Below are 15,892 nucleotides of genomic sequence, written 5' to 3' on the forward strand. Positions count from 1 at the left end.
TACTGAACAAACTAGAGTCCGCTAGGCCTGCAAAAGTCTTCTCATCTTTGGGAAGAAATGCTCTTTACCATGATCCCTTATGGGCTGAACATCCATGTTCGGGAAGACTTGTGGTTCTTTGGCTTCTGTGGCTTCTTTTCTTTAACAGTTTTTGTACCAAGGTGTAAATCACTTGGGTAGCTGCTGAGCATCAGATGATGCTTACACAGCATTATATAACAATGTGGGATTTTTCTGGCCCTGACTCCACCTTGCATTGTTGAAGATGGCTAACTTTTAATATTGCTTCAATGCCATGGTCCTGTTGATTCCTGGAGAGGCTGCTTGTATGCTGGAACCTTCTGCTGTCTTGAAATCCTGGCGAAGACTCACAGCAAGGATTGCTAGGAGGAGGGAGAGAGAGAGGAGGTGGTGGGGAGCAGGAAGATTGTCCTTGGTAAAAGAGATTCCTTGTAAGCAGAAGTGAGCAGGTAGTTTACGTTCATAGCCTGCGCTGCCGCAGGGCTGGAAGGAGTCTGATATGTGAGTGGTGGTTGTCTGCAGGTTTCTGCAGCACGTTGCACAGTTGTTGTGTGTGTTTTGTTTTAGCTGCTGAATCTGAGACTTTGCAAGAAAAATAGATGGCTTTTGATAATCTCAGGCTCTGGTTCGGGTATTCTTTTCAAAGGTATACTGTGTCTGTTTAGCTCTAGTCTGAGGTCTGGTGGATTGATAAGCATTCCCAGCGGTGTTAGTGGTTGGTACAGGGTAATTAGATACTCAAAGTGTGTCTCATCACTTCTACGTTACAAATACTTAAAAATGAAACTGCAATTTCAATAAGACATTCCGATGCAGGAGTTACGGTTTGCGTTTATTCCTAGATGTGGTAAGAACACTTTTCTGTCAGTGCTGTGCCTGACAAACCAGCCCCGAATTAGGAGATCGTAATTCAAACTCTGTCATTTCTTATTGCTTGAGGAGTTCATGTACAGTAAGATGTTTTTTTTTCCCCTTTGTGGACTCGGAGTGCAAGGGTAAGAAAATGCAAGTGGGTGAAGCTCCAAGCAAACAGCTGAAGTAATCTCTGCTCCTTTCAGTTGGTGTAAGGGCTTGTTCCGGGTTTTTGTTTGGCATGTGCATCCTGTGCTGTTTATCTGAGGCAGCACTGTTAAAAAAGCTGTTTCTTCCTGTGCTTTTTGGGAAGAATGTTTCAGTGTCCACGCGCGTGAGAAACGTTTGTTTCCTTTTGTAGTGGAAAGTAATGCTTCTGCAGATTGTGAAGTTGCCAACTGTAAATGTCATGAGGATGTTTTAAAGTAATAGATGTATACGCTGATTGGGGAAAAAAAATAACACTTTTGGATTAATAACCAGGGACGTGCAGTTCTGTGCACTATCACAGAATCGCAGGGTGGTTGAGGTGGGAAGGGTCCTCCTGATCCAACCCTTACACACGCAGGGATGCACAGAGCAGGGTGCCCTGGGCCGTATCCAGGGCAAAACAACTCGGAGCAATTGGCAGCTCAGCACAGACTTGTGTTTCTAACTGTATAAACCAATCAAAAAAGCCCCTATGTTTCGTCTTCTCCATTGGTACATTTACAAATACTCTAATAGAAAAGAGTTTAAAATGATTTTTTTTTTTTTAATACTTGCCCTAAATGGTTTGGACATTCTTTTCGCTGTGGCAATGCGTGTCTCTCCTCAAATATCAAATTTCTAGGTTCTCAGGTTTTGTTTTCAAATGACAGATGCGTGCTGTGAACATCCAAAACTTCTTTGTCATCTGGCCAGTATTTTGAGGTCTCCTGCTTGCTTTTTCCCGACGGATTTGTCATGGGATGGTTATGAGAAACTTTGATATTTCTTCATTTCCTTGCACTATGAGAACTAAGAGATGAACTGATGAAGAGTTTTGAATGAGTGTCTCTGTTCTTAAAATAGAACCTGTCAGAATGGTAGGAGTACATGAGAATGAGTGCAAACTCCATTGGTTTGAGGATTTTCGGATTCTTCTGAAATAAGTCATTACATGAAAATTCAATGGATCTCATCTTGGGCATCATTTCTCCCCTGGTCTTTCCCTATTTAGTGTGAGGCTGCTTGAAGGGCTGCCTGTAGTAGTCTTCCGTGCCATCAAGAAGTAATTACTAATTTGGGAAACTATAATTTGAAGAAGCTTGGAGGAAGGGAGTTGCACAGCAGGGCCCTTGAGTATGCATTCTGTACCCAAATATTCTGTGTAGGTAGGCAGTGTGCAAGCTAATGTGAATAACAGATAAGGAAATTAAATTTGCTAACTATTATTTTTAATGTCGAGAACAAAAGGAGGAAATGGATGTTACCTTCTTAGACTTGCTTCCTCAGAATTGTAGCTCTGAACTGCAATAAAATCTGCATTCTGACAGCTAGCTGGCAGGATTCATTCACAACAAGAAAGAAAATGCAGTGCTTTATCATGCTCCCTCTCCTCACCTGCAGCTACTGAGAATCTCATCTTCAGCGTGGCTGGCTGAAATGGCTGTGACAAGCTAAGGTTAGAAGGCTGTTGGCTATCTTTATTTTTGTTTTCTCTGCAGCAGCCCATAAACCCCCCAGCAGTGAGTAGGATGCTTGCAGAGCTGCCTAACGAGCCGAACTTGTAAACAGCCCATACTACTACAACCTGCTTGTCACCGTAGAGCTGAGAGCACAGCCTACATCCAGGTGCTGGTGGGACTGCTCCTGCTGCTCTGCTCTCTTGGGTCCCTTGCTTTGCTTCCAGGTGTTCCAAGTACAAGTCTCTTCCATAGCTTTTCAGAGCCTTGTGGCTAATGCTGATGGTCATGGCTCTGCTGCCTGGGCTGCTGGAGGTGACGGCATTTCTGTGGTCCTGTGAAGGCTGCCAGTGGCCTTGTTTAGCTGAAAGGAAGAGATCTCTCCAAATGGCAGCGGAGCTGTGGAAATTATCCATGTTTTATTAGTCATCATCTGTACAACACTGAGAGCCTATATTGGATATTCTTGTGTGCAAGCCAATTCAGAATACTCAGTGCTTGTTCTAAAGGTGGATGGTGGTGGATGAACGTGTACCCTGAGCTCTTGCAGCACTAATGAGAAGTGTGAGCGCTCTGCCTCGTGCCAAACAGCCATTTCGTGTGATTATATGGGGACCTGCTGGAGAAAGAGATCCTGGCCTTGATGAATGTTTGAAAACCGCTTATTATTTTGACTTCTTTATTTTCTTTTGAGTAGGAATTCCTTTAAGTTAGAGAATGTTGCTTGTTAGTTTCTCAAGAGAAGCTACAGCTTGCACTTAATATTATTTTCAGCCTTCGGTGAGTGTGCATACACTACTAATTGGTTGTTTTTTAAGAAAGGGCCAATTTTCTAAAAGTAACTTCTATCACACCGATAAGATCTCCTGTGTGGTAGAATGTTTACTATGAGTTGAGTAATGAGTACCCAAATTCTGCCAGCTTATTATGGAAGGGACGTTAGATTGTTAAACAACATCTTAAAAATACTTCTTGTTACAGCGTATGTCATTCCTAATTGCTCTAGCTATGTAGTTGTTCCAAAAAACATTGTAACTAGGCTACGGGTCTTTGTTTACCTGCGCGTAGCAGAAGATGAACTTTTTCTTTTCAATTTGAAGGATTAAAGAGATTACAGGCTGTGCCATTCTGTTATTTATGAAGCTGTCTGAACTCCACGTGGGTGATGGTCCTGTGATTTGTTTGCTCTGCTTCCGTGCTAAGTGACGTTTAAAACACTGAGCCGTGGCAATGGGAGTTCTCGCCTACACATCTCAGCCTCCTGGAAGGAGGAGGCAGCACTGAGGTGTTGTGAGCATCACCCCCATGAAGCACCATCCCCTGCCTGCCAGCCCCCAGGGGCTGTCTCTATGGGGCTGAAGGAGCTTCTGTGGCTCTGCTCAGGTTTAGGTCCTGGTTGAATTTCTTCATCTATGCGCTACAACAGGGTTTCTCCAGGAAGTGGAGTTTCTCCCCTGGTGCCTGCCCTCAAAAGAGCGGCTCCGAGTTGGTGCTCACTGACTGGCAGTTGCACTCCCAACTTGCATTTACATTGAGACTTTTTTTTTCACGAGTGATTGACCGTGGTTACTTGGACACGGCGCATTCCTGGAGGCAGAGCTTGCATCTGGTCTGACCAAAATCTTTACTGTGGCTGTAGTTCAAGTTACAGCTATTAAACAATTAAACAAATCAAAGCAGCTAGAAATCTGGGCTGGAAACTAGGAAAGTTTTGGTTGGCAAGTATTTCACCCTTCCATATATCAGCGAGCTGATCTGTTGCTCTGTGTAATCGGAATCATGGTTTATATGAAAGTCACGCTTTTACTGTCTTCCGTGTTTGTTATTTTTTCAAATGTTCTTTGTGGGAGGAAGTTCAGCAAAACACTGCATTCTCAGCCCGGGCCGCGCTCCGCTCTGCGACTTCCGGCTCTGCAGCTTGGGGTTGCGCAAGGGGGAGCTGGAATCTTAACTCTTGTTTGTGTGCTGCAGCGGAGCTGAAACTGCAGCGCTCTCAAGTTTCTTTTTTTGGCTCCCATTTTATTTGCATACGGCGTTCTTCAAGCTCACATCGAAAGGATCTTTCCGTGGTCTTGTTTCTCTTAAAGATTTTGAGTTTTGCCCAGCTGGGCGGCTCTTGTGCTGCAAGAGAAGGAGTGTAGTTGCTTAGTGTTCACCTTAGCAGATGGCTGTTGGCTCCTCGTGCTTGGAACTGAGATCACCCCATCCCAGGACCCCGCAGGATGTGGGTGCTTTCTGACACCGCAGCTCTAATGTGGACGGATCTAGGAAGCGACTTGACTTCCCGAGATCAAATTAGGATATCTTTTTGATAATTAAAGCTTTTAGTAGAAGGAATTATGGCAAACCACACTGTTGATTCAAAGTCTGAGTAATGCATTAATAATCAGTGAATAAACCTTGGGGTGGCATCCCACTGGGGTGTGTTGAGGCTTAGAAGCGTTGCTCAGGTATCGTGAAAGGAAGCTGTACTTCTGAAACATGTATTTTTTGCAACTAAGACATGGGTGTTGCTTCCCAGCAGCATTTCCAGCTTCTCTGTCTTGAACAGCTTTGTTAACTTGGAATCTTAGAGATGCTTTAATCTCCCCTTATGATGACTTTTAGAAGAAGGTGGTGTGGGTTGCTCTAATTGTAGGAGTGAGCTTAGTAGGGACTCTTATCATAAATGTTGAACTTACTTTTTGCCTTTCTTATTAGGATTATACAACTTGTCGCTGTCTTACTGAGACCAAAAATGCATTAGAATCAGGATAGGCAGTGCTGGCAGCTTGCTTGGGGTGCTTCACTGCTGCTGGTACTCTTAGGGGCAGAAGCTAAGTTTTTTTCCAGCCTGAATGGCAGGAGGTGGGTTCTGGGATCTATATTTAAGTGTGTGAGTAAATCAAGGGACTTAAACAGGGTCTGGAGGATCCAGCGATGTTCCTTTCCTGCAGCGAAATGATGGAAGAGGTCTGCAGAGGAGATCTGTGGGCCCAGCAAGAGCAGTGGTGAGAGGTAGGATGGAGAGGGGAGAGTTCTGATGCAGTCGGTCAGCACTGGATTGACCCTGAAGGTCTTCAGAAGTGTGCATTGCTCAGAAGTGCTGTAATACGTGGCTGATTGAAAACAATAACGCGTAAGTATCTGCCCAATTGCATGGGGGTTCCAGCTGATCTATTCTTTCTGTACAATATATAACGAAGTGTTACAAAATAAGTGATATTTATGAATTAATTGTAGCCTTTGGAGTATTTCCAGGCTATTTTTGTATACGTATGTTTAGGCACTGTTTCAAATAATGCTCAGAAGCAATAGGCGTAGCTCCACCGGGAGTGGGAAAGGCAGGGAGTAAAGAGAGCTTAACTACTAAAAGCGGTGAGTTAAGCCAAGTGGAATCTGGAAATGATCTTAAGAGAGAAATGCAGCAGAGTGACCAGAACCTGAGGTCAGTTTTTCATCGGTTTTAAGCCTAAGAACTAGCTAGTGCCATTTCGCAGTAATGCCATGTGTTCTCGAGTGCAGCTGTAACCCTTGGGAATGGATGAGGAGCTGACCGCTGCTGTCAGGGGAAGAATGACTTGTGTCTTTACAAAAATACATCCTCTTGAGGAGCTTTGATGTGCTCCTCAGTTTCTGGTGTGAGATCCTGCTTCAGCTGGGGCTGACTTGGCTCTGGTCATCAGCAAGAGGTTTAGGTTGGATTTAAGAAGGGCGTTTTTCCTAGTGAGGATGAAGAAGTAGGGGAGAGGCTGCCCAGGGAAGCTGTGCGTGCCCCACTCCTGCAGGAGCTCCGAGCCAGGCTGGATGGGGCCCTGGGCAGCCTGCTCTGGGTGTAGTACGGCTGTGTGCAGTGGGCAGCAGAAACTCAAGGCAGTGGAGCACCGGGTTCACAGCGTTGCTGCCTGGCTCTGGCTGGTGGCAGGGGCTCGGCGCTAAAAGGCTGCGGTTAATAGAGGGGAAGTGTTTGTGTCTAAATGCTTGCATTACCCAGGAGCTTCATAAATTGTGGTGCTTTTAAAAGGGCAGCGATGCATCCTGAGATGCTGCGGATCCCCCCGAACGAGGAATAACCCCTCATCGTTCCTGTCCCACGCGGCAGCCTGCTTTCTGCCTTCTTAAAGGCACTGTACGTAGCTGTGTAAATGCCCCTTTCTGGATTGGTGCGAGAGGATTTGGGCAATCTCCGTTGTGAGGAATATGGGTATTGTGTTACCAGTTCCCTGGCTTGCACTGCAATTGAGCGTAATTCAAAGCCTGTCTGAATTTTACCTTTTAAAAAGGTAAATGTTTTCTGTGCCTTAATCTGTATGCAGCAATTTTCGTCTTAGCTTGGAGCCAGTGTATTAAATTTTCAGTGGTGCTACTCGAGAGGAGAGTGAGCATAAACTGGTACAATGCCTTCTGTGGCTGAAAAGAAGAAAAAAGCAAAATGTCTGTCTTGCAACAAAATGAAGTATCTTACGTGTTTGGGGAAGACGCATAAATATTTACGTGTTGGATTGACATCTTCTGTCGTGTTTAGGTTTTACTGGTCAATATTTTGACAAACGTAACTGATGAAGATGATGTACTCTATTAGCTTCGTGAATGGCCAATTAACACCTCTTGTTTGCCTCACAGCATTGAGCAAAAATTTGCTGTAGTCCCGATCCTCTTGCTCAACTGTTTCTGCTTTCAGAAATAAACAGGCTGCTATTGCAAATGACTGGTCGAGGGCCAACTCAGTGATGGCTTTTCTTGTCCTGAGCGAAGGTAGAATATAAAATGTAAACTTAATTTCAGTCCAAGAATCCTTCTGCATTAGGAAATAGCATATTCCCTGTGTAATGAGCTGGATGAGCACTAACCTTAGCACACTGGCTGGCTGCTGTTGCATCGGGAAGCATCCTCACCTCGACAGTGTAATGACCTGAGGTTCATTAAAGGTTTGCAGGTGTCTGTTTTTGAATGGAAACTTAAACTGGCTTTTTCTCGTGGCAGCAAGAGGTATTTTACTGCAGAAAGATTGTGTGGCTATTTTTAGCCCTGGGTACTGGTGAGGTGGAACAGAATATTTTTAGAGCTGTAGAAAACGCAGCCACTCGAGCTGCCTTCTTCTTTCACTCTAATGCTGTAGGGTTTTTATTTTTTTTCCAAAATAGAGTAGAACCGGTAGGAAACATTTTTTTTTGTGTCATTATTATTAGTTACACTCGTTATCTTTTTATATAAATGTTTACATAGAATTAAGTGTTGTAGTCCCGTGACTGGTACTCCAAAGTATTAAGATGGTTTTTGCTCCAACTTTGAAATCTCATTACTCATGTGAAACATTCAATAAAACATGCAACAGGCAAGCTGTAATTGGGGCACTCTGGATACATACCAATCCCATCTGCTGTTTGGATCATTACTTGAGCAAAGAACACGTGAAATAATTCAGGGGACTGTGCTAATGGCAAACTGGTAAAAGGAACCACTTCGAAGGAGAGATGCTGCTCTGCAATGTTTTAGGCAACTTGGTGTGCCTCGTGCTAACGTTAGGGCCCAAGTGTGCTGATTGCTGGTCAGTGTCAGGTGTGTTCAGAGGAGAAGGTGCATTTTGCTCATTGCCTTCTCTGCACTCTAAGCTGGATGAATTAAGTAGTAGTAAATAGTTGGCTCCAACACCTCCTCAAAAAGAGAGAGATTGCTGTAAGGGGAGAAGTGAGTTTCTGTATGGCTTGGCTGAAGCTGCTCTTGTTGACATCCATTTAATTACACAAGTTTGCTTGGAAAGACTTTAATTATCCACGTTCAGACATCCACCTTTTCCAATATCTGAGTAATTCGGGCAACTTGTAAGCAGCAATACTCACAGTGTGTGACATCCTTGAAATTATTGTGTGAACGTGGAGCAAAAATTATCCACTGGACGTTTGTGCTTGGTACCTCCTTTCTGAGATGCGAAGGAGAATGGCCCACAACGTAATCCTCTGAGCTCTGCCATTCAAAATGTGGGAAAGGAAAGGTTATAGAGCTTAATGATTTATAATGGTGAGGGGGAAAAATGTGTTTCTGGCAACTTTCTTAAGAATTTTTGTATTAACTCTGCCTTGGCTATGTTCCAACTTTATCAGATTATAAATTCTATTTTAATCTGCTCGGTTGTCAGCTGGAGATCTTTCTGCCTCCTTTTGTTACATACAAGCTGTTTGCAAGGCGTGGATGGATGTTTTTTGCCATAAAAAAAAAAAAGATTTTCTTATGTAAAACTATATTTGCGTATTTCTAGTTGGAATTGAATTCCAGAACCCTAAAAATAAGCAGTGTGTTTATCTCGTCAGGGTCTGCTTGGTGCTCCTAAACCTGGCGGATCTGCCGGATGAACTGGGAGAAGTCTGCTGGCTTTTCTGCACTCTTAATTTCCTGGCTTCCAAAATCTCTTCCTTGAGAAACGTGAACTCCTTACGAACAAGGGAGTTTGTGTTGTCACAGATGAGCTTGGGAGCCTGGCACTTAGTCGCGGAGCTGCTAAATTAGCTCTCTTTGATTTGTTTTGTTGAAATTTTCATGCATCGTTTGTAGGATAAGTAGATCTAGAAATAATAGATAAGGTTATAAAAAGATACGAGAAAACATATGGGAGATCAGAGAAAACCACAAAGAAGAAAAACATTTCTCGTTTCCCTCCCAGAAGACGCTTCTGTTTGGTTTGCAGCTCACCCCCTTTCCTCCTGGGCAAGGGGATGAGAATGCATCCTCCTCCTGCTTCTGCCCCTGCAGTGTTGTCACCCCGCATTCCCCTTTTTACAAAGAAATTAAAAAAAAAAAAAAAAGCCACCAAATCTTAGTTTTGCTTTCCAGTGGCATATGAGGTTGCCAAAATAAATAAATGATGGGTGTATAAACTTGCCCTTTTCCCAGCCGGTAGCAGGAGCGGGGCTGTGTCCCGTGGCTCAAGGCCTTGCTTTGGATCTTGGGTGCTGGGATGTCTTCCCTCTGCTTGCACTGCTCAATCTGTCAAGAGTTTTGCAGCCTTTGAAGATTAGCTTTTGGATTGTCTTTCTTTAATTAACAGGTTGCTTCTTCCTTCTTTGCAATTTGGCTGTGCTCCCGTGTGATAGCTTGTGCACTGAAGCAGCGTCCTGAAAACACTGCAAGTGGATGTTAGCGCTGCTTTACAGCTGGGGAGGATTGAGCAGCGTGTGATGGAGTCCATCTCTGACCGCTGGGGACTATCGATCTATCAGCTCATAGATCCCTGCTTCCAGTTATTAGGATGAGTACGTGTGAGGGTAATAGCCAGCTCAGGCCGAGGTGCTGGAGGCCTTCGTGTGCTGTGAGCCTCAGCTGGCAATGTTGGAAATGCCCCCATATAGGTATTTCTTCAAATAACTTAAGGCTTATAACAGTAGCTAATGTTTTTACACAAATTCTTGTGCAGCGTGTATCGCCTATACTTGCCCACCAGCTTAGGTGCGACTGATCCACCAACAGCATGTGGCTGTCGCATGGAGTGCAGTAAAATGCACAGGGCTCACAGCGCTGTCGTACAGAGAAGGTACAAATGTCACTTAGTGAAATTGCTACTGTTGCTATTTACACCGAGTCAGCCTCTGTTCTGTTGGTGGCCCCAGCCTACTGCATGCTGGCTTCAAGGGAGTAGCCGAGGTATCGCCCTGAAGCTGTCGCTCATCTGGCACTCAAGGATGAGTCAGGACACGTATTACAGTAAATCAGAAATGATACAGTTGAGTGCTCAGTGCCAGAGTTGTTTGTAACCTAATGCCATTGTTAAGAGCACAACTGAATGGTGAGCTTGCTCATCAGCGTGTGTTGGAGTGAAAGCCGTAACCCGTTGGACGTTTCTGCTGGGAGGTGATGTGGGTTCCCATTTGCTCGGTTCGGGCTGTTTCCTTTGCTTTGGATGCAGTTAGGCTTTGTGGTGGTGCCCCCCACCGTGGGGGAGGGAGTGCCTTCCAAGCCCTATTTTGGAGATGCTGAACATGTCTTTGATTTTTCAGCAGGTGCATTAATTCTTAAACACTGTTTGTGTTGTTGTGGAGCACGTAGCGCGGAGTTGAAGGACTTCAAAGCCAGGCTTTGCTGCTGTGTGTTCCGTGATTGCTTGCACAGTATATGTTTGGTGCGTCTTACCCTATAAAATAACTTCTGGAAACATGAGAAGTCGCATATGTTGTACTTCTCAGTCCCTCCATATGCTTTTATGAGCTAACCCATGATCTTGTGCGTTAAAGGAAATGAAGTGATTGAGAATTCCTTAATTTTTTTCATTTAATATCAAATGTTTGATGTTGTTACCGCGACTGATAAAGTCTTAAGCTGATTTATCTCAGTTTTGTTGTTACCTGCATTGCTTTCTTAACGTCTACTTTATATATAAATATAACAGTTGTTTATTGTCATTTAATCCCTGTTGTAAATAAAAACAAATTCCATCTTGGTTCCAAAATTGCTTACAGAAGCAGATGTGTATCAAACTATTGGGCTTGGCTATAAATACATGTTGTGTATATATATACGTACATGCTTTAACGAAAGGAGGCTGTTGTTAATTATTCTGTATTTACTGTTTTAAGGCAATGATCTCTTGTTTTCTTCTAGCATCGGATAACAGTCAGCGATTTCGAGAAACCTGCTTTGCATTTGCACTGACGCCACAGCAAGTGCAGCAAATCAGCAGTTCAATGTGAGTTTGACCAGCAATACAGTGTTTAAATATTGAAATATTACAAAATCCTTAAAAACACCAAAAACTCGGCTTACAACAGCTTTCGTTTTAAAATGTGATCTGTATGTAATGCTCAGAGAGTGCTCGTGTGGGGATTTCTTTTCTCCTTTGTGTGTAAGCTGCTGGAGGAGAAAGGGGTGAGGCATGAAATAGCTTTGCTGTACCGTGGTTCTCTTGCAGTAAGTGCTGTACAAATACAGACCTCTCCTACTTGCAGCCCTTTCTCACCGTGAGTCAGATCCTTTGTCGAGTTCTGTGTTTATTCAGTATGAAGATGTTCCTCACAGCTACCATCAGAATTTTCTGTATGCTATACCAAAGAAAGGAAATGGTAGAGGTCAGGTGAGAAAGTAATTGGTTTATTCACCTTGAAAAATAAGAAGTACTCTATCTTGAGAGTTTTGTTTTGACTGACCAGGAGGAAAGTGTGGTGCATAAAGGGTTACAGAGATCTGACTTAAAGCAGTGTCTGACAAAACACTGGCAAACCTAATTGTACAAACAGTGCATCTTAACCTGTTTTCTCTCTTTGCTAGGGATATTTCTGGGACCAAATGCGACTTCACAGTACAGGTCCAGCTAAGGTATGTATTTGTACGGTCTGTTCTCAGTGCTGTGATTTTTTTCTTAAATTATTTTTATTTCTTTCTTTTTGAAGCCAGATGTAAAGGAAAGCAGGGGAGTATATATGGAGAAGTGTCTCATCCTGCTGTTTTCTTGAGTGAAGTTTGCTGTTGGCTGCTTTGGGAAGGGCAGGCCTAACCTTGATTCTGTTACATGCAGCATTTCCATAGCTCCTGGTGGCTGAATATCTGGCACGTCAAAAATACTGCATGTACTTAGCTGTAACCAGCTCATTTTCTTCAATTTATTTTTTTTCTCTTTTCTTTAACTTCACAACTGCCAGATTCAAGGTGTATGGGCCTTCAAAATCTGTTATTTTTCTCAGCAGGAGTGTAAAACACAGTGTTTTCTGGGCATGGCAAACCAAGGCTGCTGTCCTTCAGGGAGTAGGAGGCAAGACTTTGGGAATCACCAGATTTGGTCTTAACCTATCCGTTATTTTAGAGGTTTTGATAAATTTGTCATAAATTGATTAACTTCTCTGTATCATCTGGGAGCAGAGGTGACTTCACAGCTCGTTCTCAAAAATGCCTGACTTGCCCCTCATCTCACTAGTCCTGGCTATGCTTGCTTCTCTCTTGTGCTGGGTCTGGAGAAGATGGGAACAGCAGGCAGATCCTCCTTCCTGAGGGCAGCAGCCTGCTGGGCTCAGCTGCACTGAGAAGCCACAGCCTGGTGCTGGTGGTACCTCAGGTGGAAGAAGTCCAGTGGGGTGAAGAGGCTCCTCTTGGTCTGTTCTCCCATTGCCTGTGGTCCGGTCTCCTGGCCTGTTCAGTTTCCAGCTCCAAATCAGCCTTTGATGTCGTATTATCAAAAGCTGTCTGAACTTAACTAGAAGGCCTGACATGGGCATCAGGATAGTGTCTGATGGTGTGTACTGAAATTGGAGTAGGAGCAGTTGAAGAGACTGTATGTGCTGTCCTTTGTGAAACCCTGGTCTGGTATAGAGGTCAGGCTGGAGAAATGGTAGGAAAGAAACTTGGATGATCTATCTTTTGTAACAGGAGCCTGCATATCTGAATGAGTCCATTCAGATGTTAGGCAAACCCAGCCTGAGGAATTCAAGAAATCTGAGGAGGAACCTACGGACGTCTTGACCCAAACCTGTAATTTTGGGAGGGTTTCCTGCTTAATGATCCATACAGCTAATTTGGGGACCGTATTTAGCAAGATTTGGCATGTTTTTGCAATTCAGTGGGGGGGAAAAATATTCCTGCTAGGAAGAGATGGCTTTTAAATCATTTTATAAGTGAAAGGTGATGGAAGCTCTTTGCTTTTAGGTTTTGTTTATCAGAAACCAGTTGTCCGCAAGAAGATCACTTCCCACCCAATCTGTGTGTGAAAGTAAATGGGAAACCATGCAGCCTTCCAGTAAGTAAGATGTTATTTTGACATACGTAATTGGATAGCATTGTTAGGAGCTGTCTGTCAGAAACTTGCCTGAGAATTTATCCTAACCTTTGTTTTCACGTTTTGGAGCATTTGAATGAAGACGAGTAGAGGAATGAAAAAGATAGTTAGGTAAATTGTTTCTCAGGAGACCAGCCAGTAGATCAAGGAGACTGATATTCTGAAAGCTTGACAGTAAGTTTTTGTTTGATAAACATCCTGTGAGTCTGGCTAACACGGGGCTCTGTTTTAGAGCTCTGTTCACGCATGCTGGGAATGGAGCATCGCTGACCAACAGGCCTAAAGAAAAAGGCCCAGACTTGGAGGACAGGGGCAGAGCATGGAGTAGGCTGGGCAGCGTTAGCCAGGCACATGCAATGAGAGCACTGAGAGAGAGGCGTCAAGAGCTGCCTTCTAATATTCCAGTGGATAGGGTTCAGATTTGCAAAGCGTGAAGCTATGAGTAAGGAAGAAGGACTTGGGAAACGCGTGATGTTTTGCTGTCTGATGTTGATACTTTTTAAACAGAAGAGGGAGCCCAGTTCAGGTGGGACCCAGCAGTTAGTGTGGGAGGGTTGTGGGGAGGGGGGAGGGAGAAGGCGAAAGCACTCTTCTTCTTTTGCTGAGGGAGAAAGTCCTTTGATTTCTAGGGCTATCTTCCACCAACCAAAAATGGTGTTGAACCAAAGCGACCTAGCCGACCAATCAACATTACCTCACTCGTCAGATTGTCTACGACGGTACCAAACACAATCGTTGTTTCATGGACTGCAGAAATTGGAAGAGTAAGTAACTTTGTTTGGTGCATAATGCTGTCTAAAGCTTACTAATTTCTGTTTTGGCATCTGCTTGAAGGATTTGAAAGAAAAGTAAGATTAATTGTGCAGAAAATACTTCATGGTTTCGCAGTGGGTTCTTCCTTGTATTGACTGTATTCCTCTGTCACTTCAGGCTAGGCTGATAAGACATGCTCCTTTAGGTCAGTAGTCCTCAATTTTTTATTATGTCCCTCCTTACCTCTCTCCCACCTGTCTCTGTGACTCAGGGCCCAGGTGATTTGCTTGTCATAAGTTCGGGCATTAAGCTCTTCCTGGTTCGGGGCACTTGACAAACAAATGTGGCATTGTGTATAGAACAGTGGCTTGTCATCCTGTAAATGTGGACACAAAGCATAGCAGCTTGGTAGGGTTCAGATTTAATTTCTCTCACATTTCGATTCTCACAAATGCTGCCCTCCTATTTAATATTTAAAAAGTCATGATTTTATAGCTTTTTCTTGTCTGCAGGGAGTGTGTCAGAATGCTACAATTGGAGCTATAAAATTGCTGATGTTCCCCTGCGCTAATCAAATCTGGAACATGGTGCAAAAGCATAATTGAATAAGTTAGTCCCTGAATTAGTGCGTTGCTTTCACTGATGACAAATAACCGCTGGGTGTGCGTTATGGAGTTGATATGTGCTTGAAAAATCGGTGGCTTTGCCATTGCAACTGTTTTTTTTTGAGGTCCTGAGAATTGTCCTGGGGTGAAACTTGGTCCAAACATTTGTCTGTGTGCAAAGCCCAGGATTCCTGAACCGGAGTGGAAGAATGCTTACAGCCCAGCCATGCACAATAGGCAGTTGTAAAACATCGTGATGGTATTTCACTCCCTCTCTGTCATGATGGATTTCTTGTGGAGCGTAAAACAATCTCCATTCAGATTACGGAATAAATGATGGCTGAATGATTTTTTTTCAAAGTTGTCTTTTATCTAATGAGAACCACAGGTATCAGAAATAAGCATTTATTTTTAAATCCATTTTGGTTTCTGTTGCAGAAGTGCCCGCACGCCCTGATGAACTGGGTTACTGCTTTCAGTCCAGTGCTGTGCATTTTCTTAAACATACAAATGAGGATTTAGGGAAAAGAAATGTCACAAGAGTGTGGCCTCTAAGCTACTCTTTAGTGACCTAGCAATTTCCTTAGCCTTTGTAGATACTAGTTATGAAAGAATATGCTGGCTAACTTCCAACTTTCAGTATGAAACTGAAGATGGGGGCAAATTCTTAGAGTGCTTCACGAGAGTTATGTGCGAGTCAGAACTTCCCCTCTTGTTAGGTATAATGCTTCCTAATGTGACTGTTTGAGCCCTGGACAGTTAAATGTGAGGAATTGTTCTATTTTCAGATGTGCCTGCGCAGTACAAAATCTGAATTCCTCTCCCCACCTTCCCTGAAGTGTCAGTTGCACATCTCAACTAGTGTACTCTACCTTTCCTGAAGTCATAATTGTGATTTTTACACAATCTGTTTCAAGAGCCTTCTGTATGAGATGCCTTGGGCAAGTTCCTAGCTTTGTAGATTCAAGCTGTCTGTAAATAATTTCACAATGTTAATTAGCTTTTTTTCTAACTTCTATACTAATTGAGGCATTAAACAAACAAGTTAAAGCAGTAGTGGTTTTTAACGATGTGAGATGCGTTCATTGTAAGAATGAAATATTTGAAATGCACTTCTGATGCTATTTCAATTTGTGTAACTTTATGCTAAGATATATGACTGAAATCCCATCTCTGGGTTCTGGTTGCATCCTACGTAGAGTGGCAGATGTCACAATTGTCTGGATTTTTCTGGTTTGTTTTGCTAGTGGAAACCTATGTGATAGTAGCTAGGGGATCAGCCTTTC

The 15,892-nt window shown here is 43.4% G+C and overlaps 1 protein-coding gene across 3 annotated transcripts in view; it reads left to right on the forward strand.

Annotated features, from left to right (window-relative positions):
* The window catches only part of PIAS1 (protein inhibitor of activated STAT 1), a 51,437-nt gene that overhangs the window by 20,487 nt on the left and 15,058 nt on the right, over window positions 1-15,892 (forward strand). For all 3 annotated transcript variants that reach the window (XM_021407009.1, XM_021407011.1, XM_021407010.1), the window contains exons 3-6: window positions 11,088-11,172; window positions 11,751-11,798; window positions 13,119-13,209; window positions 13,878-14,012. In XM_021407009.1, the coding sequence (XP_021262684.1) occupies window positions 11,088-11,172; window positions 11,751-11,798; window positions 13,119-13,209; window positions 13,878-14,012 (359 nt within the window). The remainder of the gene's footprint in view (window positions 1-11,087; window positions 11,173-11,750; window positions 11,799-13,118; window positions 13,210-13,877; window positions 14,013-15,892) is intronic.

Source organism: Numida meleagris, chromosome 9 (assembly GCF_002078875.1).
Source record: "Numida meleagris isolate 19003 breed g44 Domestic line chromosome 9, NumMel1.0, whole genome shotgun sequence".
Taxonomy (NCBI): domain Eukaryota; kingdom Metazoa; phylum Chordata; class Aves; order Galliformes; family Numididae; genus Numida; species Numida meleagris.